Consider the following 22,237-nt stretch of genomic DNA (forward strand, 5'->3'; position numbering starts at 1 on the left):
TAAGCTAATTGTGACTCATTTGACCAGCCTAAATTAGATGGTCTGTATTTTCATGTTGCAGAAATTGACTTTAATACTAAATCTTACATTGCTTTTTCTTCAAGATTGACTGTTTTGAATTTTCCAATGGTTTGTTACAAGTCAACAACACTTTGTACAAAGGTGAAAATTGGTTATCACTGAATTCTTACCTGCACCCCACTTACAGCATTCATCTCAACAGCCCCACGCCGTGTTCAAGTTCAAACTATCATGGTAGAATAGATATATACACAATGTATGTTTAGGTGTTAGGTATATCAGCATTTGATACCTCTAATTCATTCCTGAAACCTCATGCTAATGATATGATGCTGATGATATCATACTTCAAACTTACATCACAGATGAAGAAGAGCTTGGATAAGCATTGTAAAGGATCAACAGATCACATACTACACAAAAGAAGTTTGAGAACACCCAATTCTTTCATATTACCATAGTTTATTTGTCATGACAGGTTAACTATGTTGATATGAAAGAATCAGGTTTTCTTTAACTTTCGTGTTGTATGTGTTGAATTGATTGATCATATGTTAAACAATTTGCACCAGGAATGTGAAAGGATATGCCAGTAAAACTAAATGTTTCGGGAATAAAGGAAATATAATGACTACAAATTGAAATATTATGAAGTTTTCTGAAATCACATGTTATTGTTGTGATATCATGCACGTTCAAATCAGTTTATATCTATAATTGTTTTCTTTGTCATCTGCAATGTTCATGCGTTTTAGTGGTGATATTGAAAACAAACATTTGAAAAAAAAAGATGTCAAATCATTGATGATTTATCATAGTTGTCATGAAACATTGCAAATCACTGGGAAGGTAAATTAGATATGTAATACTAAATTTACCCACTGCCAGACTGTAGGAAATGCCATGTATTGAGCTGACCGATTCTGATGAACTATGTATGAACCAACTCAAGCATGTACATTGCATGACAGATCCTCAAAGGTCATCTTATATTGCAATTAAAGAATTAACATAAGATTAATATGAATTATCATTAGGTTAGATTTAGATTGAAATAGAATGCATCTTGATTCATATTTGATTTTACATATTGTTTTGCATCAGTGTTCCAACTTCTTTGTATAAAAAAGGCTATAGTGATGGATGTGTGTGAACATTAACTCTACATGTCGCGGAATCTATAATCCAGCTAACCAGATACAACATGTACACATGTAGACTTAGGTGCACTTATAACTTACTAAACCACAACATTAGAGCACTTAAACAGCGTGTGTTGTACCCTTGGGTTTGATAATTTAGATTTAGAAATCTAAATTTATAACTTAGGAATGCTAAAGAATGTATAACACATTAACCAATTTTAGGTTTTTATAACAACATTGTTGTTTGTAATGACATGATGGAGCTATTAGTAACAGATCTTTTTGATGACAGCATTTTGAAATTATGAATCCCCAGAAAATTAAAGTTTTGAGTGAACTCAATTGAACATAACAAATGGGACATTTAAAATAAATATGTGAGCATGCCAGATTGTGAAACATTTATTGTAATAATGCTGTTTTTTTGCTAACTTGAAGTAAATATTAAAGAATTTTGTCCCATGAGATATACATGTTTTGCTTTGCTATTGACGAGTGTTAATTGCTGGTAGGCTTGTGTAGATTTCACGTTGACATGTTTAGCGTCATAAATGTTTTACGCCTTCAGCAAAGAGACAGATCCTATTTCATCCAAGGAGAAAGGTCGGGGTTCGGCCGCAAATACAAGGGAAGTAACTCTCCATACAAAAGCTCATTTACCAGACTTTCGACTTTGGTTTGTGGAGAGTTTTCAAGCAGGACGTGTCATGTCATGTGATTTATGATTTTGCAAAAGACATCATATACATGTACCCATTTTTAGAAGTGTTTTTGTGTTTAGTTGGCTATTTTGGATGTGAATGTTTTAGTGGTTTCCACAATATAAATGTATATGTTTGGGTGTTGCCTACTCCATTTGGTATGTTTGTGTTTTTCCTCAGATACATGGTGTTATTATTTAGCTATATTTTTCATCAGACATGCTATTTTGATATTTTTGTCATGGGTTTCATATATATATATTTTCTTAGTCCATTTCAGGAATTCATTTGAAGAATTTATTTTTTATTATTTCATTATATTGCATTAAGAAGGTTGGTTGGTCATGGATATCTTGCACATTTTCATGATAAACACTATATTGAATGATTACTGCACAAGAATTGTATGGTATTTTATCATCAGTGATTCAGTATTGTTCAGCATTGCACATTTTTCATGCACAAGTTATTGCATACCTCATATCATTTCGATATATCAGTCTCAATGTTTTTGGTCCAGTTATTTTTGTTTCTTGATATACATATTTTCAGTCACATGCCTTTTTGTGATATTTGAATCAACATCAGCTTTGGCAGATTTTCTGCATGAAATCAATTCTATTATAAGAGAAATTCTCAATGTTGTTAATTAGAAAATGTCTAGGATAAAATGACATGTATTAAACAATGAGAACTACACAGCATATTGCTTTCAGCTTGTTGTGTATCCTGCCAGTTTTACGGAACAACTTGAGCATTTGTGTTGTAGGCGTCTCTGTGAGGAAGATGATGAACTGAGTGAGGTGGAGCCTGATGCCGTCCCGAGCGAGGTGCGAGACTGGCTGGCCTTGACCTTCACACGCTCTATGAGCAATATGAAGCGGAAAGGAGAGGAGAAACCCAAGTTCCGTAGTGTTGCACATGCAATAAGAGCAGGGATTATGGTGGACAGGTAATCTCATTCAAAATAAGAGGAAAATAATTATTATACCCCCGTTTACGAAGAAAATCGGGGGTATATAGCATTCCGTCTGTCCGTCCTTCCGTCCGAGCTTTTGTACGGCCCATAACTTTTTAACCATGTCCGTCCTTCCGTCCGTCCACCTTTCCGTCCGAGCTTTTGTACGGCCCATAACTTTTTAACCATGCACCCTAGCTTCACCAAACTTGCTACACACATTAACCACAATGAGTACTTGTGCCTTTTGCTATTCTGAACATTTTAATTTTTGCCATTTCCATGGAAACATTAAGAAACATCAAGAATGAATGTTGTGCTCATGATGGATTATCCCCCACTAGATTGAAATATATTTGCAAAAACATGTGTTCATTTCAAACATAATGCATCCTCATGGGGTTACAAAGGAAAGGGCAGTTCCTCTGACTTAAAGCAACAGGTATATTTAATTAATTAACAAACTATTTACTATTTGTTGTTGACCAGCGGGGATAACGGGGGTATGTGAGCTTTGCTCACTTCTTTTTTGTTTCTGTTTGTGATCACTACATGTATCTTAAATGTAAGTGAATAGTAAGTACTTAAGAATCTAAATCTTAGAAATCATTGGTAAAGAAGTTTCAGTTTCAACTGTGTTTAAAATGTTGCAAGCTATCAATACAGGTGAGGTGAAATGGGATTTAAGGTTGTGTCAAAGATTATAGCACTTTTAGATTATTTCAAGTTGAGATTACCGGACCAAACAGAATATTTCAAGACTCAGACTTCGTACTGGTGGCTAAAGTTGCACACTCCGACATCTCACACCTGTTTCAAGAAAGTTGTGTGCAGATGGAGATTAGCTTTTTACAATTTCTGGTTCTTTGGTAAAATAATTATTTTTCCATTGGGAATAGTTATAACAAAGTTCTTAGTTACAGCAACAGTTTTCATAAATGGTGATTTGTTTCAGGATATACCGGCGGTTATCTAGCTCTGTGGGAATACATGTGCCGCCCCATGTCTTAATACAATTAAAGGTAAGCTCTGAAGAATGAAGGTCAGTTTCATGGCGCTCATCATGTATTCAATGTACCTGGTAACTTCTGAAGTAACCGTGAAACGTCCCTTCGTGGTCAGTGGGAAAGAGAAAACAGATTTGATTAATTTCTGCAATAAGAATATGGTTGGCAAGTGATTAACTGACCCATGCTGGACCCATTTGTCAATCTGTTTCAGCATCTTGATGACTGGTCTTTCAATGTCTTTGCTGTGAATGATGCATCGGATGGCCATGCATTGAAGTTCGTAGGTTTCACACTGCTGCAAAAGTATGATCTTATCACAAAGTTCAAAATCAACACCCAAGTCTTGGAGAGTTTCCTGTTTGCCCTGGAGTCCGGCTACAGCAAGTACCGCAACCCCTACCACAACCTCCTCCACGGTGCCGACGTTGCGCAGACAGTACACTATGTTCTGTCTCAGAGCAAGCTTGCAGTATGTGTACTATTTGTAGGACAACTAGTCGTGGAAATAGAGACATGGTTCCAGATTTGCTTCGAAAACTAGTCAATCATATTCAAGTCCTGCCTTAGGTTTTCTTTGTTTTGACAGCATCCTATTTGAGTGTTCATATTGTACGATAGCATGTTTAAAAATTGGGGATCAAAGTAAATTTTGATGTTATTTGGTATGTTGTTATGAAAATAGAACCATGGTCATAAACTTGATATGAAATTTGGAGGATCCTTTGAAAACTCTTCTTTTTGGCATGTTCGGGATTATGTTGTGTCCATACCATACCATACCATACCATTCTTTCCTATATGTAGATGATATTGATTATAGTAATAATTTGGTTAATGGCCAAATATATTTTTTGATAAATACTCTGAATAGCTAATCCTATTTCTATTTCTCAAGTCATAAGATAATACATAAGATTTAATTATTTTTTGACTGTTTGTTTCAGCACTGGTTGACTGACTTAGAAATTTTTGCAACCATTGTGGCAGCATTGATACATGACTTTGAGCACACTGGAACGACTAACAACTTCCATATCAATACAGGGTGAGTGGATTATAAACACAGAGAAAGTGTTCTTGGTAGGAATTTTGTCCTTGTATATAGTATTTGATAATGTATTCCTGTTTATGTTAATTTGTATGGCGTGGGATAGTGTGGATGGAACCTTTTCTGCAGCAGTGAAGGGATTCATTTGATAATGAAACATTGGATGTATTCAGGATGAAATACAGTATGAAAATATAAATTAAATATTACACTTGTGACAATGCTTGTCGAAAGAGGCGACTAACAGGCTTGGGTGGTCAGACTCGCTGACTTGATTAATGCATGTCATTGTATCCCAATTGCGTTGATTGATGCTCATGACGTGAATCACTGGATTGTCTTGTACATACTCCATTATTTACAGACCGCTGTCATATAGCTGGAATATTGCTGAGTGTGGCATTTAACAACAAACAAACAAACAAGCAGGTTAATTCCTAGATTGTTTTTATCTTATGAAATATGTAATGTCATATATAATTTTTACTCATTTCTTTGCACTTGAAAAAGTACTCAAACTTCACCCACCAAATAACAGTTGCAAATATTGTTGTTTTGCCATGCTGTGAAACATACACTTCACCCCAATCAATATGGAGACAGTGCTCTGCCACAAGTAATATAAAATTGCACAAGCACAGTGGAAATAAATGTTACAGGAGTTAGCAAACTGTGAATGACCAGCATTTCCTTTGCACTCATTTTCAATTGTTACATGTATGGGATGCTGGAGTTGGCATCTGGTACGTCCCTGGTAGGGTCACACATTACCATGGAAAACGAGAGATAACTGATCTCTCTTCACAGCTTTTCGAGGGTTTTATAGTTTGTTTGTTTGTTTGTTTAACTAGAAGATTAGCTAGAATATGTGAAAATAAGTGTATGTTTTATTTCACTTGAGATTGTGTGGGTTTTAAGAAAAATAAATGCTAAAGTATGTTTTATGTTAACACTCGATAAAGCAACGCATATTGGTATTCACTTTTTTAGATTTTGATGAGGCCAGAGACATAATTAAATATATTAGACAGTGCTAAGAGGATCTCAGTTTGTGTCAGCTCGAAATAAGTTGCTTGTTATGTTTCAGGTCTGAAGTGGCATTACTGTACAATGACCGGGCTGTGCTAGAGAACCACCATATAAGTGCTGCCTTCCGCATTATGAAGGAAGAGGAATGTGGCATTGCCAGCAATCTTAGCAAGGAAGAATATCGGTAAACTAGTCCTCTTTGTATTGCCAGCAATCTTAGCAAGGAAGAATATCAGTAAAATAGTCCTCCTTGTATTACCAGCTATCTTAGCAAGGAAGAATATCAGTAAAATAGTCCTCCTTGTATTACCTGGAATCTTAGCAAGGAAGAATATCAGTAAAAAGTCCTCCTTGTATTACCAGCTATCTTAGCAAGGAAGAACATCGGCAAACTAGTATGCCAGCAATCTCGTGGTACACTTGATGACTTTACTTATAGCTCCAGGGATTTGATACACTTGATGACTTTACTTATAGCTCCAGGGATTTGATACACTTGATGACTTTACTTATAGCTCCAGGGATTTGATACACTTGATGACATTACTTATAGCTCTAGAGATTTGATACACTTGATGACTTTACTTATAGCTCCAGGGATTTGATACACTTGATGACTTTACTTATAGCTCCAGGGATTTGATACACTTGATGACTTTACTTATAGCTCCAGAGATTTGATACACTTGATGACTTTACTTATAGCTCACAAGATTTGATACACTTGATGACTTTACTTATAGCTCCAGTAATTTGATACACTTGATGACTTTACTTATAGCTCCAGAGATTTGATACACTTGATGACTTTACTTATGGCTCACGAGATTTAATACACTTGATGACTTTACTTATAGCTCCAGGGATTTGATACACTTGATGACTTAACTTATACAAGTTATAGCTCTAGAGATTCGATACACTTGATTACTTTATTTATAGCTCCAGAGATTGATACACTTGCTGACTTTACTGCCCAGTCGTCAAATGTGCTTGCGATTTGCTGTGCAGAGTTGCATCCCTTGGGCACACCAGAAACCTTTAATTGTGGGTTCGAATCCTGGTTCGCCCAGATTATGTTTTTAGGTTTGTCAGCACCATACCCGTGCTCGTGGGTTTCACCGAAATGGTAAACGTTTGAGACCTGCATAACTTCACGCTTTCCATCCACAATAAGCTGACACACCGCGATATAACTGGAATATTGTTAAAATCGGTGTTAAAACCAACTCACTCACTTACTCACTTGATGACTATTGATAGCTCTAGAGATTGTTACATGTGTTGACTTGATTGTTTCAGGGAGTTCCGGACACTTGTGATAGACATGGTGTTGGCAACAGATATGTCCTTCCACTTTCAGCAGATAAAAAATATGAAAAATCTTCTTTCTGTGCCAGAAAAGTAAGACGAGCTGAGAATAGTATTATTTTCATTGTAAAGTGAAAAAAAGCTTTTGGTATGTGTTTATGTATGTAATTTTCAGAATAGAAATAGTCTTAATGTCCTCACTAGTTTTATCAATGATGAAATAATACATCTATTACGTAACTGATATCAGAATTATTTCTGTTTCAGTTTTGAAGTAGGATAGGTTTCAGAATATTTTGGTATTACCTAGAGAGGTGGGGGGAAATATTTTGAACTTCAGAAGACAGGAAGTGTTTTTTTAAAAACTTCAGTATTGATAACTCAGTAGCAGGTTGTTTTCAGACTATTTCAGAGTAGTTTTCCCATTCTTTTGGTTTCAATACTGACATAGTCAAGCAGGTTTCATAATTTCACAATATTGTACATTTCAGTATTGACAAGTCAAAAGCAGTGTCATTAGTGTTACACTGTGCAGACATCAGCCACCCTTCCAAAGACTGGGATCTCCACAAGAGGTGGACTGATCTCCTCCTAGAAGAGTTCTTTAGACAGGTCAGTGGAGAGCACCATATCATATGGGCAAGCTACTGGTCACTCCAGATTCACATCTGTATTCAGTACTTCCAAAATTCATGATACATTGGCTATTATCTTACGCTACACATGCGTGTCAGATTCTATTTGGTGGAGACCCATTTTGTTATTTTAATGTACCCCGCTAACTCACCATTATTAACAGCAACCACGGCCAGATTACCGCTATTGACACCTTGATATGATCTTTATTTGAACGAGAATGGATGCATATATAATAATGCCATACTTTGACTCATTAAGTCATATTTGTTGTAGTTTGACGATTCTATGTCAACATGTAGATCTTGTGATCATGTGCTTGGGAGCCTCGAATTGTTCCATGTGAAAAAAAAATAACAGGCCATAGCGATCAGCTGCACCAAAGTGCTACGCTTAGGGTTATTATTATTTTAAATATATTTAGTAAGGGTTATTATTATTTTAAATATATTTAGTAAAAGCTGCAACTAAAATAACATGATATTGGAATATATTATTCCTGATAAAAAATAGTTTCAGATACAATTTTTCCCAATCCTTGCATCAAAATCCTATAAAGTTATATCATTGAGTAAGTTTTAACCGAATCACCAGTAGATTCTAAGAAAACGTGTGTACAGCTGATTACTGTTTCCGGCCTGGTTTACGAGAAAATACACAAGGTAATGCCTGGATGTAAAACAATGCCCAGCAGAACAAAAAATACAAGTTAAATCAACATTTCTGGGGAATTTTTTATCTCAAATTTCAAATTTGTACTGACAAAGTTTCTTATCACCCGTTCGTTTACAGGAATTCGCTGAAGGGGTGTTCTACGAATAATATCACAATTGTTTTTCCCAAAATACTGAATCTGCTAGAGAGGGGTGTGCATTATACTTGGATGCATACTATATGCAATAAAGTATGGTACATGACTTATGTTCCCCTCTCTAGTTGCTGAACTGTTGGCATTACATTTGTACCATTCTAACCACAATTTTGTTTCATGAATGATGTGAGACATCTGTATATTTACGATATTTTCCAAATGTAATAGATCTAAGGGGAATAACTCTTATGTTTGTTTTCTGTCGGCTGCTTTTTTACGATGAATGTGAAAAATGAACGGAGTGCCTATTCGGGGTATTCGTGCTGATTCAGACCAAAGTATGCATGCATAAGACATACCTACAATGTAATTAGGTGTGTGGTAAGATAAATTTGATGTCCCCTAGACCCCCATGAGAACAGTGGACAACTTCTAGTGACAGAAGCTTAGTTCCTGCATGTTTATGTCCTGTCCATATTATCATGAACCACTTTCATTCATTTTTTGCATATATTGAAATCCTTGTCCTTATAAGGCACAGTATGTTGGTCAATGAAATGCACATCACGTCCATGTTGTATATTTCAGGGTGACCGTGAACAAGAGCTGGGTTTGCCCTTCTCACCTCTCTGTGATAGGAAGAACACCCTAGTGGCTGAGTCACAAATTGGTAATGTGGATGTTCAGGGAGAGGTTGCGATGTGCACAATCTTCACTAGAGGAGTCTGGGATACAACTGGTCCCCAGCTACCTTATAGGCTATGCTTGTCATACAAGGCGACATAATGGATGCGCTGGTCAGATTCAGTGACTTACTTTACTAGGTGATATCAATCACAGGTTGTCTGGCCCAGACTTGATTATTTTCAGGCCACCATCTGAGTACTGCTGAGTGTGTCATTAAACAACCAACAAACAAATGTTGACTTGAGCTATGTTATAAACTCAACGTTATCTCAGGGGTCATAATACCTGGGTTTGCACAGGCATGAAATATATCCCTTGAAAAGGCCTAACTTTTCCTTTCCTGACCCCTCCCATCTGCAGTAAATTACCGAAAAATGAATATATCTTTTTATTGTTCGAAAAAATGTTTTGAAAACTGTTCATTGTAGGAAAAGCGTTTGGATACAAACTATTTATATATCAATAACCTTTGGGTTATCTACTGTTTAATATTGGGCAGTTTCTGTTGAGTATGCCCGAATCCAAAACAAACTATAAATGGAAAAATATATAAAATTGAATTTGCATGGCCTTTGATTTTGAAATACATTTTAAATGAACTTCAATCTGACAAGGTTGTAACTCGATCATTCATGAGCTCCTCAGCTTTTACCCAAACATTCACCCTATGAGAAGAGCCTTTAAACAAGCTGATTCAAAGAAGAAAGGCCTAAAATATCTCGATTCTGTGATTTTTTATGAAGCCATGTTTTTTGGCACAGGCTTCATTGACTTCATAGTCGACCCCAGCTTCCAGGTGATGGGGGATATGTTGGATAAAATACTCAGCCCACTTCACAAGCAAGAGCAATCCGCACGCAACATTGATGAGGCCATCTCAGAGGAAGTGTTTGAAGACAAAGTCAACCGATCATCGGGCGGATCCAGCTTGAGTAGTCGTCCGAGTACGCCCAAAACACCTCTCTCACCGGGTACCCTAGCCTAGACATAGCTGGACCAGATATTTCATTGTTCCATGTGCAGACTTTTGTAAAAATTAAGCGACAAAAAGCTTTCCATAACCAATAGAAATCTCTGCATAAAGTAGAGTCAATTGTACTATTCCGACTATATCATGAGCATGTTTTTATAAATCACTATCAAAAAGTAATGATACCAGGTGTTCACGAAAAGGTGAGAATATCCTGCCCCATCACAAACTCATGTAAAGGCAAGTCAATTGTCATGAAAAAAACCACAAGAAATTATGGTACATTCATCATTATTAATCACAGGAAATAAGAGTCTTTTTGTTTTCCATAATGTAATTAAATGTTGATATATTATTGATGTCAGTTGAATTTATATATAATTCAGTGAAAGTGTGAGCATCAAATTATGAATTTATCCTAGCTTTAATATCAGTATAATGTATTTCTTATATTTTGGCAAGACTTTCTCACAGATAAGAGGCATTGGATAGTTATTTATGCCTTTTGGAAAGACAATTATTTAAAATTTGATTTTAGTCATATAAATATATTTTTTTGACTCACAAAAAACACCTTGAGTGAAAACAAATTGTTTCTGACTTTTTCTGAAATTATAAAAGTGTTAGAGTAAAATTTATGTTCTTTCATAAGAAAAAGGTAGCCACCTGCAGAAGTTTTCTAACATTAGTTCCAGAGAATTAGTTATGTATTTTGTATTTCAAGTATATGTGTGACATAGGTATCTCCTACAGGATTTATATAATGGATCAAAAATACATGATCCATGAAAATACATGAGGGATCCTGGTTGAATATATATTTGGCACAAGACTGGAATTAGTACCTTTGAACAATTGCAGGGAACATATTTATTGGCATCTTTTTGCAGTCTGTGACTCTAGTTACTATGGAAACTACTTAAATTTATTTTGGTCTAAGATCAGCGATGTAAAGTCTTTTGTCATATGAAAATCTACTGAAAATAATTTTTCAAATGATATATTCCGACCTGGCTCAGTAGATTTTAGCACAGACTGAACTTTCTTTCTTTGAGAACAGACTCAAGAAGAATTAGTTCACAGCAACCTGCGATGTTGGGAGAGGCAATTAGATACATTGAGTGGTGACACTCAGTGACTTGGTTGATTGCGTGTCATCGTACCCTGATGGTGTATATCATAGCTCATAATATCAATCACTTGACTGTCTGATCCAAACTTGATTATGTACAGTCCATTACTGGAATATCACTGAGTGCAGCATTAAACAATAAACAAAACAAACCTTTGACCACACTAATTTATATAACAGAGGAGATACCTATGTGCTCATGTATGTCTGTATTTTTGTATATTTAGTTCATATTTCAGACAGAACATCTTAAATGCATCTGGTGTAGGGTAAGGATTCTTGTTAGGACATGTTACTTGCAGATATCTGGTCCTGCTAGTGTACTAACAACAAACTTATAATGAACTGTATCTAGAACGAAACTCAGATATTGAAATTTAAACCAATGTCAACACCTTACCAATATTTAATACATGCAATACCTTTCCTATTTTGTTTTACCCAACACAAATTGTGTTTGTCTTTCTCCTATTTACAACAATCACGACATATTCCTGTTTCTCAACACAATGTCATCCAAATGTCTTCATCCCCCCAAACTGCTATCTATTCCCCCATTTCTGGCTCACTATCAAGTAGAAATCTCGAAGATTCTTATCTTTTTCTGAAATCCTTTCCCTGGTCTATCTTCTCAACTTGCTGGCCTGTCTACCCAGACTAAAAAGCTTGGCTTGAGTGATTACCAACTCTTGGTTCTATGCTCTCTGTTCATTGTAAGTTGTGTGTAGGTAGAGAGTAGCTACTAACCAGATTTGAAGTGTGTGCATGCAGAGATGGCTTTTAGCTCACCTGGCATAGTCTCGTGATCTCCTACCACTGTTTGTTGTCTGGTATTGTCATCAAATTCCATCCTATACAATTCAAATACTGAATACTATTTTTGCTAGTTGTAAGAGACAGGTAAATTGGGGATTCTAGGTTAGAATAGGTCACTAGGAATCTCTGGTGGCTGTATTGAGGTGACTTAATGGATTGAGTGGTCAGGCTCTGCGGACTTTGTTTATGTCAATGTACCCCAGAGACGTGCATCATGAATCATTATATCAATCACTGGACTGTCTGGTACAGACTCTCTTGTCTACAGGTCACCATCATAGAGCTTGAATATTGCTAATTAAATGACATTAAATAACAAACACATGGAATATCATTTGTGTATCAATGAATGAAGAAATAGTTTTATATTATATATATGTTGTGCATGCAATTATTAAACTTCCCGATTTACATTTACACAATATTCAGACTACTTTTTGATAAGCAAAGAACATAATCAAATATATATTGTTTCTATCCAATTATCAAAAGAGGTCTGATGTATTTATATAAAGAAACCTAATTAATTTACTTGAAACCCTGGTTTTTGAAAATACTTAAATTTCACTTAGAGGTTTCAAATATCAAAAAATGATTAAAACAGGTGATGTAACAGACACTTTACTTCAAATAGATTTCCACATAGCTTTCCATGTTAACCCATTGTTAATCTATACATGAAAAAGAGTTAGTGTGCCAGTGTGAAACAGTACTGCCCATGAACATGTGAAAGTATTGTGTTTTATATTTGAATTATGTAGGTGAGCTCCAGTTCACAAAGCACAGTTATGTTGTGTTGCTTCTGGTTCATGTCCATTTATCAGTATGATTTATCCACCAAGATGCATGTTTTATAATGGTATTTTGATAATAATGGTCAACCTTTGATTCCTTTGTCAGTGTCAGCTCTGCAAACATATCAATTTTAGTTGAATTTAAAATTCAGTTCATTTCTATTTTGCATGTACTTTTATGGCTACCCTTTCTATTATATACACTCAAGACTGACTTATAGCCTCACCCGCTCTACACTTCTTCCTTACAGATGACACCATCAAAGTCATATGGCATGGTTTCTGTGTAGTTCAAGGACTCGCATCAATTGCATTGTCCTTAAGTTAGATTTTGTAATTTTGTACTTAATCTTCAAACAGAAAGAAGATGTCTTGTATCGAATGACTAAAAAGTTTAACTGACATATCACAAGGCATTTTCAGTGAATGGTAAGATACAACATGTGAGATTTGTTCAGATGGCATGCTTCAACATTTTGATGTCAGGTTTCTAACCTGTTCCACAGAGCGACCACAGCACCACACCAGTCCTAAGTCTATGTTCAATATGGGAGTTTCGATCACCTCAGCGCTGATATCACTTTGTGGATCAGGGCCCTGAACTGTAGAGGATATTTGGGGATAAAGCATTTACCCAGGAATCAAGTTTTCAAAGGATTTGATTTAGTCCACTAAATTACACATTAGATATAGTCTCAGTTAAGTGCTTTGACTATGGTGCAGTGGTCTGAACTTGTTTAGACTCACACTTGACGATGAGTGTAATCATTTCAATATCTGTTGTCAGGAGGACGATACGAGTTAAAGCGGCCATGGGTTGAGTGTCTGTCTCACAACAAAGTCAACTGGAAGGAGAAGGCGTTAAAAGGTTGTGATAGGATGTTGCTGGGTTAATGTTGTATAACTGGTGAAATATTTTAGTTTTTAGCATAATATGATAGAAAATTTACTTATCTTAATGATAAGTGATGTCATTTGAAATTAAACCCACATAGTGAAAACAATTATCTCAATATTTCATAGGTTCTGTGTTTCTGCTGCTAAACAGTTAAATATTGAATACTTTCTTTCAAATTATCAGCAAAAAGATCTTCTGTATAATAAAACAGCATTCATTGTTATGAAGTATTTCAATTTTGAATACCCTTTGCAATTGTTTTCAAGATGCTGAGGAGCGTCATCTAGCAGCAGCACGAGCAATTGCAAATGACTCAGTCAACAGATCCAATACCGAAGATTCAGAGTTGGAGAAAAAACAGGCCAAAGAAACTGAGCCTGAAAATGAGACAAAAGACTCGACAACAGAGTCTGATAAGCAATCGAGTGCCATGAACTCAGACAGTATCAGTATTAGGCCACTTGTGAAAGGTAAGAACTAATGGACACAATGTTGTGCGCGTGCGTGGAGTGGCATTAGTCAGTGACTCTGTGTGACTCTTGGCCACGTGAACTCCTCAACTGTACATGCGTACCTACTTGTAGGGCAGTGTGCATACAAACTGTGCCGTGAATCACCCTCCTCCCTTGGCTCCTAGTGCATCTTTGTTTCTCTCTCGCTCTCCTCGAGGTCAGTCCGTACGTGATGGAATGTTTCATCTGTGATCAGTGTAAAACTTCATTTTGTAATGAACAAAATCATATCCATATTTCTGTGCCGTCTTGTGAACTCTGACCTTGACCTCTTGACCTAACCCTGCAACCTCTGACCTTGAGCTCATCTCAGGACTTCTGGAAATATTTTAGAGCTTGCTTGCTTTGTTTGTTGAACAAAACATTTCGCCCTGTCATCTCTCTTCCCTCTTCTGTGGAGTAATCTCGGTGCGTACGTCATCTGTTTGCGAATTACCTGCCTGCGTGCGTGCTTGCGTACGTACATGTGTGACATGAACTCGTCTGAGGACTGCACCACAGATCACTTCTACATAACAACTGTTTGTACGAACATGATGTGTACATAGATCTTACTTTCTGCCCACTGTTGGCCAAGGAAGGCTTCATCTTGAGGTATCAGAAAGGATGCATGTGATCTAGAGATAGGGAAAGCAAGGGTTTTACTATGCACTCCAAAAGCCCTAACTGTTTTTTTTTGCTCTTTTATCAGTGCTTGTCCACATACTAAACTTGCCAAATTGTCAACCAGTGTGACCATCAAGGTTACAACGTTATTTATGCATTATCATTTATTAATCAGATATTTTAAATATGTAAAAATGTGATGTTTGCCATTATTATTTATTGTTTCATTATGATAATAGGATTGTTAAGTAGTAGTGCTGATATCCACCGTAGGTAGTTGTTAGGTGAATAGTCTATGACTAGGTGGAATTAATATTTACCCCTGATACCAAACATAATGTTTGATCTGATTTATCATATGTATATAATATATAATCTGTTGAAATCTTAAATGTTTACAAAGAATTTAATTTAATTAAAAGTATTGTGAAAACAACATTCCTACCAAAGCTCAAAGAGATTAAATGATAGAATGTTTAGACAAATAATATATTCTGCTCAATATTATGAAAACAATAATTTCTTTGTACAGCTGAAAAATGTTTTTTTTTATATAATTGTTTTTACTATTTTCAGTTAAATCTCCTTTGTACTAGTATAAAGTTCCTAAATAGGTTGTGTTATATACTCACTGCCAACAGAAATTAAAAGGGGAAAATATAGGCACATAAAGTTATGTTATTTAATAGTTAATAATCCAAGTTCACCTGTTCTCTAACATGTTGTTATGTTTTTTACTAGTTAGTCTTCTACTTTATTAACCAGTTAGTTATTTACAGATTGTTATGATAATGTGGTTGATTATTGTGATATCATAAGTTTATCATCATGCATTTTAGGTGTAAAGGTATATAAATTTAGGTATTCTCAGACATGATATGATATAAACATTCTCACCAGCAACATCTCTTAATGCACAATTTGAATTTTCGATGCTGAAGCAAATCATTATGTTTCAATTTCATTATTTTGATGTTGACATGCACTTTTGATGAGAAAAAAGGCATTTATTTAAACTGCTATTGAAACATATTCATGTAAAATAACTTCCAGTCAGAATGTTCTTAAAATGCCACAATTAATGGGAGAGAGAAATATACATCAAGTGCCAAACAGCATCCTGCTAGAACTTGTTTGATTGATGGCAAACGACAACCAGAGCAATGAACACGTCAATTTCGACATCTGATTTCGGTAGTCAGAAAAATTAAGAAAGAAAAGCAAAATAATTTCTTAATAAAAATATAATTTGTATATAAGTCTGATTTAGTTCAACCAATGTTTATCACTTACATATAATCAGAAAGAAATATGCAGCATGTTTTTAAAGTTATTAAAGGGCAAATGAACAAGAATGGAGCTCACAAATGATATTAACTAGTTTATGATGTTATTACACTATTATTGATCCAATTACATGTAACAAGTCTTGATGAAAGATGCAAGACTTTTCGTCAAGGTTGCATGTTTCTACAACTGACGATGTTGAAATACACATGTTCCCATTTCTATTTATTTAAGGGAAAGAGTGTATTTGACTGTACATACATTTTTAACTATTTTTTTCTTTAATCATATGTGATATATCTCCATGTGTCTCTGACTTCACAGACCTGTAGTTGTAACATAGTTTTCTCTATCATCAAATTTTATAGAATGTCACTATCATAGACGAGTGAACTGATCAGTCCACTGATCTGTTCTCTTATAGTGTAAGGGAATAAGGGAATAACTCTTGAGTGTGTGACAGGAAATATATGTGTCAGGATCATTAGGCCTCAATATATGCCAGAAATTGATTCAAAATTTACTGCAAAGAATATTATTTTCTTACCAATTAATTGTAATTGTTATGTTGAAAAATGTTTTCACTTTGTGTCCTACGTTCATTATTATTTGTCAAGGGACAGTTTCATGATACCATACTGTAAAGTTTGGGGGATTTTTTTCTTAGATATAGCCATCAAATATATATTTGCTTACAGTATGCAAAACATTGCTATACGTGAATGTGCAATTTATTTTCCGGTTGACATTCTTAAAATATGTATATGAATTAACCTAGCACACCTTTTTTCCAATGCACACTTTCTGAACTAACACAATTGTTTTCACACAACTAATAGTTCTACAAATTTCTTAGTCATTATTTTATTTTAGATTTATAAATTCTATTATTTTCAAATGTATATATATATACCAGCATGTAAACTTAAATTTATTTATTTCCAGAAAAGAAAACAATTGTTTTAAAATTTGAGTCATTATTTCCTTTTTTCAGTCCACAAGTCGGTTATTCGAAAATCTCAGAACATCCGAAAATGAGGAGTTTTGGTATTTCACCAACAGAAAACAGCATTGAGAAAATACTCACAAAATATATACCTCATGGGGGGGATAATCATACTTGATATAAAGACTTAATAGGGGAGAGAACTTTGACATTGACGTTTGATACAGCTGCCCTCAGTATTGCAGATATATTTGCACACACATCAGATTTTATTTATTTCATCTTTTGTTACTTTGTAGTCATGGACTTAGATTAGATTGAATTGAATTTAAAGTTGGATTTTCATTTAGAAATAGACTTGACAGTTTTTGACGTACTGAAAATTCATCATAGAGTATAATAAGCAATCATATTATTTAAGTTGTGTGTTAATAATAAAGTAAACAAAATTGTTTTGATTGAATAATATTTTAGAAAATTTCTGTCACAAACTCAAGAGAGTAGGGAATTTAACAGTGATTGTCTACCAGATATGTTATTGTGCCCTTTCTGTAGAATATGGCATTATCTTGTATAAATCTTCACAAGACAATTATTTGTGTAAAGCTTCAAGAATCTGGAGGTGTTAATGCATAGAGCATTGACCCTGTTCATTTCCAGTGTCACATATCAATAGTTACTGTTGAGAAAATTCATACTTTTGTATAATTAATTTCAGACATTGTTTTCAAAGTGTAAAAAGTTCCTAATTGTTACAGTGTTGATTGTTAAAGTGTTATTGATTGTTGTGTACAGTTGTTCATAGCGAAATGTACGTCTACAGAAGGGGCACTGAAGGTAGTGATAAGGCTGTGTGAATGCATTTGATTTCTTCCAGGCCTGTTATAGGCAAGACGTACATGTATACAGTAGTATACAGTGGTAAAGAAACATTATGCAAGTTTTGATCCATATGACTAGAGGAATCCTGTTGGAAATATACATGATTTATTTCATATGTACCTGTCAAGGATTAATGGACATCTGTGATGAATGTAAATGAAACCTGTAACCATTTTGTTGAATCTCTTGTTAAATAATATTATTGATCCATTATCATTTGATTAAAGAGTATGCACAATGTGTTGTTTGTGTTTGTTGATGGCAGAGAAATTGACAACACCCAGGACAAGAAGTTTCTTTTAGAGGCATTGAATAGACACACAGTAAGAAATACAAATATGCTTATATTATTTTCCATATTACTTAAGAACATCCTTTAATTTTATATAACATGTCAGTACCTGTTATGGATTCTGTCAAACTACCTCTGTGATCAATTTTATGCATTATAGAAGTACATATGAGAAATTGAATTCCCTTTCTCTCCTCAAATACAAGTACGTGTACTAGGGTAGCAATAAATAAATTGTAAGCACCATTTCTATAAATTTCATATTTCTTAAAGCTATAATATTTATGATTACTTATATTTATAACGTGTGAAAATAACCTTTAAAAAGTAACCAAAGAATCTGTAATAATCCTTAATATTTGCTATGTGAAGGTGAAGTTATGTTACAAATTACATGTCAAACTTCATCTTCTATTGCCTGCAAGAAATTAAATGACTGACAATAAAACATCTGATCATTAACTAATGAACTATTGTGAAACTGTATGATTTGAAAAAAATACAGTAACACATACCTGATGTAAAATACTCTTTTTGTACCTGATAATCTCCAGATTACGAAGTATGTAGAACGGTGGCATTACGTGTATTTAATGAAAATCCATCATTTTTAACATATTCAAACCCAACCAAAGATTATTGGTAAAATTCTACACGAGGGTTAATGTTATAACACATTGACAGACAGATTGATGTGACCGGGCTTTAAAAAGAAACAATATTAATGTGGATCCTAACTTCTGCTAACACTTTACACCAATATATACTCTTTAAAAAAGTAGGAGATACACGGATATAACTAGAAATGTCCAAAATTGTAAGACATGTTAGTTTCAAGTAATCATTGTATGATAATAATGAGCGAACTGGGAACATATTGCAACCAGTAGTAAAGTATAACAGTAGATGTTATGACCGCCAACGATCTTGAAGGACCATAGTGGGGAGATGGGACGTTTCAAAGTTGACGGTGTTCGATCAGTAGTGCGTAGTACCGCCACGATGTGTGAAACATTCATTCACTCGAGGAGGCTTGCTGTATGAGCCTCCAAATGGCGATTTGAGGGAGTCTGTCCCACTCCTCTTGCAGCGCCAACGTGGTGGCGGTCTATGACGTTGACGCAAACGCCTCCCTGTCATGTCCCAGACGTGTTCAATGGGGGAACATCTGTGCTCATCGCTGGCCATGGCATTCTATGGATATTGTGCTGTTGGAGTTGAGCATTGACGATTCGTGCGCGGTGAGCCCGGGCGTTGTCGTCCTGAAAGACCGACCCACGCGCCTTGCGAATGGCACAAGAAAGGATGTCAGTATGTTGTCAATATAGTACCCTTCCTTGATCCTTCCTTGCACAATATGGAGTGGGGTTCGGTCAGGTCATGGTGACGTCACCCCCACAACATAACCGATCCACTGCCAAATCTGTCATGAGGTCTCAGGTTTACATTTCGACGTCGCCAGACAGGACCACGCCTATCAAGGAAGTGCAAAGTGAATTGGAACTCATCTGAAAACATGCGCGTGACCATGCATCGACGAATACCCCAGTTTCGACGTTTGTACAACATTGACGTCTGTTGGCAGTGTGACGATTTGTAAGGGGCCGCACAACACGCGGCCGTCGAGCATGGAGATGATCTGCATGTAGGCGATTTCTAAGTGTCTGACCCAAACTCGTACACCTGAAGCCCGATGAAAGTTTGTAGCAATTTGATTCGTCTTTCGATTTCCATCAGCCGATCCTGTACTCTTGTCGTTGACCTTGGCCGCCCTGGACGGGGTCGAACTTCAACATTTGGGTTTGATGGTCTGCTGATCAGTCTATGAAACATTGAACGTATTTGCCAAAGTACTATGACTTCTGCCAATATCCAGCATGCCAAGAGTCCGTCGACGCACCGCGTGTTGCAAACGCCGCATCGCTAGTTTATCCAAAAACAATGAATTAAATCAAGTAAATCACAACTTCTGACGAGCAGAATCAGTAAGATTGACAGAATTAATGGTTTAATCGACCGTCTTTTGAAAGTGTCACAATAAGAAATGACACCCTAGGCACGTGTGTGGCGTTACTGCGTGAGGCGCGTGCAAACTATTGGATGTGTTTTGGTGTTAAGGTTTACAGACAAACGTTCTTGCATGTTATGTTTGTCGTGAACACTTATCTTTGTTCTTATACTTGGTATTAACATTTATATTACCTGATCCCCTATTTTTTTTAAGAGTATATATTACACAAATTCTGAAAAACAATTGCAGGTATGGTTGACAGTTGTTTATTTAACTTTCTGTCATTGATGTGACGACTATAGACATACACTACACATGGAAGATACCCTCAAGTGTATATCAAGGACTCATGACTAAGACCCCAGGGCCATGTTCTACACTGTGATATTAGCGCTAGATGATCAGATACCTAAACATAGACCTTCAAATATATATAAGATGACTTTGCATAACAGGAACCAACTTTTCTTTCTCAATAAGTTTTACGTGTCTTTCTAATTTTTCCAATAATGATAATAATGTGGGTTATACGGTTTTACGCATGGATCAGTCTTTTATCTGTGTAGACAAGCCTGAAAGCTTGAGGTGGTTATGATATCTATTGGTGTCAGAAGGGAAGGTCTGATAAGGATTTGCGCCATTACTTATGAAAATAACACGGACAATGCTAGTCACAACCACAGAAAAGGGATAACACTTAATAGAACTGTAAAAGTACTGTTTAAGTGGTGTTAAGTCAACTTATTCTGGTTGCTTTACCAGAACCACGACCTTCTGGAATCTAGTACCCATTAAAATGTGAAATGAACCTCTCAGGAGTCACATTCACAAAGCGATCTTAGCCATACGCCTTTCGTAAGTCTCTGTTAAAGTATGGGTGTTACGATCGTTGTAGCGCTAAGTCACTTTGTGCAAGTGGACCCTAGGTAACTCCATGTAGTTTTCCAGCTACCTGGCCCTTGTCTCCTGTAACGAAACATCATCAAACATTACTTTCATCAACGTCAGCAGTATGCCGATACTTTTAATATCACTTCAACAAGCCTTAGATTTAAACTGAATTATTTACAATATTAAGGTAGACCCCTTCACTTGAAGGATGCACATATGGAAGAGGTGGTTGAATGAACCCAAAGTTATAAACCATCACCAGATAGGGCTTTATAAGCAATTTATAATAAACTGCTTTCTTAATTAAGCGGGAATCATTTGTCATTAATATTACAACACACACACACACACACACACACACACACACACGATGATGATGAACCGTCAAGGTACCACCATAAACAAGATATTGCTATAGCAACTCTACGAAAATAATGTCATGAAAGGTTGATGTAAAGGTAAGTAAATATATCTCTCACTCTCTTCAAGCATGTCCTCTCTGACTATTGCCCTAAGATTGTCGCATGTTCTGTCCTACTCATATATGTCAGTTTATTCTTCCCCGCAACAGTATATGAAAATGTTTGTCTGTGTGTGATATATGCATTGAATCAAAGTGTAATTGCAAAACCACGTTTCCATGTATTTGTTGGAACCTTTGACTATCAATCATTTGTTGTGTTTCCACGAGATAAATTGTGTATGTTATTTTCACGTCTTCCAAAGGCATCTGAAAGATAACCTTCACAGATGTAATCACACAATATCTTAGCATGGTATGCATCTTCCTAACGAATAATCCGTAATATGAATGCGGGACCCCGTGAGGATTCCAAGTTGGGA

General features: G+C 35.7%; 1 protein-coding gene across 13 annotated transcripts in view; it reads left to right on the forward strand.

Annotated features, from left to right (window-relative positions):
• LOC124152156 (calcium/calmodulin-dependent 3',5'-cyclic nucleotide phosphodiesterase 1A-like) overlaps window positions 1-22,237 on the forward strand; it is a 406,387-nt gene that overhangs the window by 377,795 nt on the left and 6,355 nt on the right. For 7 of the 13 annotated variants that reach the window (XM_048382479.1, XM_048382474.1, XM_048382473.1 and 4 more), the window contains 12 exons: window positions 1,735-1,794; window positions 2,637-2,819; window positions 3,781-3,847; window positions 4,047-4,304; window positions 4,780-4,880; window positions 5,971-6,096; window positions 7,215-7,316; window positions 7,715-7,835; window positions 9,259-9,340; window positions 10,119-10,328; window positions 13,857-13,937; window positions 14,234-14,437. In XM_048382479.1, the coding sequence (XP_048238436.1) occupies window positions 1,735-1,794; window positions 2,637-2,819; window positions 3,781-3,847; window positions 4,047-4,304; window positions 4,780-4,880; window positions 5,971-6,096; window positions 7,215-7,316; window positions 7,715-7,835; window positions 9,259-9,340; window positions 10,119-10,328; window positions 13,857-13,937; window positions 14,234-14,437 (1,595 nt within the window). Of the gene's footprint in view, window positions 1-1,734; window positions 1,795-2,636; window positions 2,820-3,780; window positions 3,848-4,046; window positions 4,305-4,779; window positions 4,881-5,970; window positions 6,097-7,214; window positions 7,317-7,714; window positions 7,836-9,258; window positions 9,341-10,118; window positions 10,329-13,856; window positions 13,938-14,233; window positions 14,438-17,366; window positions 18,439-22,237 lie in introns of those variants that run through there. The other 6 variants (XM_048382478.1, XM_048382480.1, XM_048382482.1 and 3 more) reach the window with 3 other exon arrangements.

Source organism: Haliotis rufescens, unplaced genomic scaffold (assembly GCF_023055435.1).
Source record: "Haliotis rufescens isolate VD_foot unplaced genomic scaffold, xgHalRufe1.0.p SCAF_4, whole genome shotgun sequence".
In the NCBI taxonomy this organism is placed as follows: domain Eukaryota; kingdom Metazoa; phylum Mollusca; class Gastropoda; order Lepetellida; family Haliotidae; genus Haliotis; species Haliotis rufescens.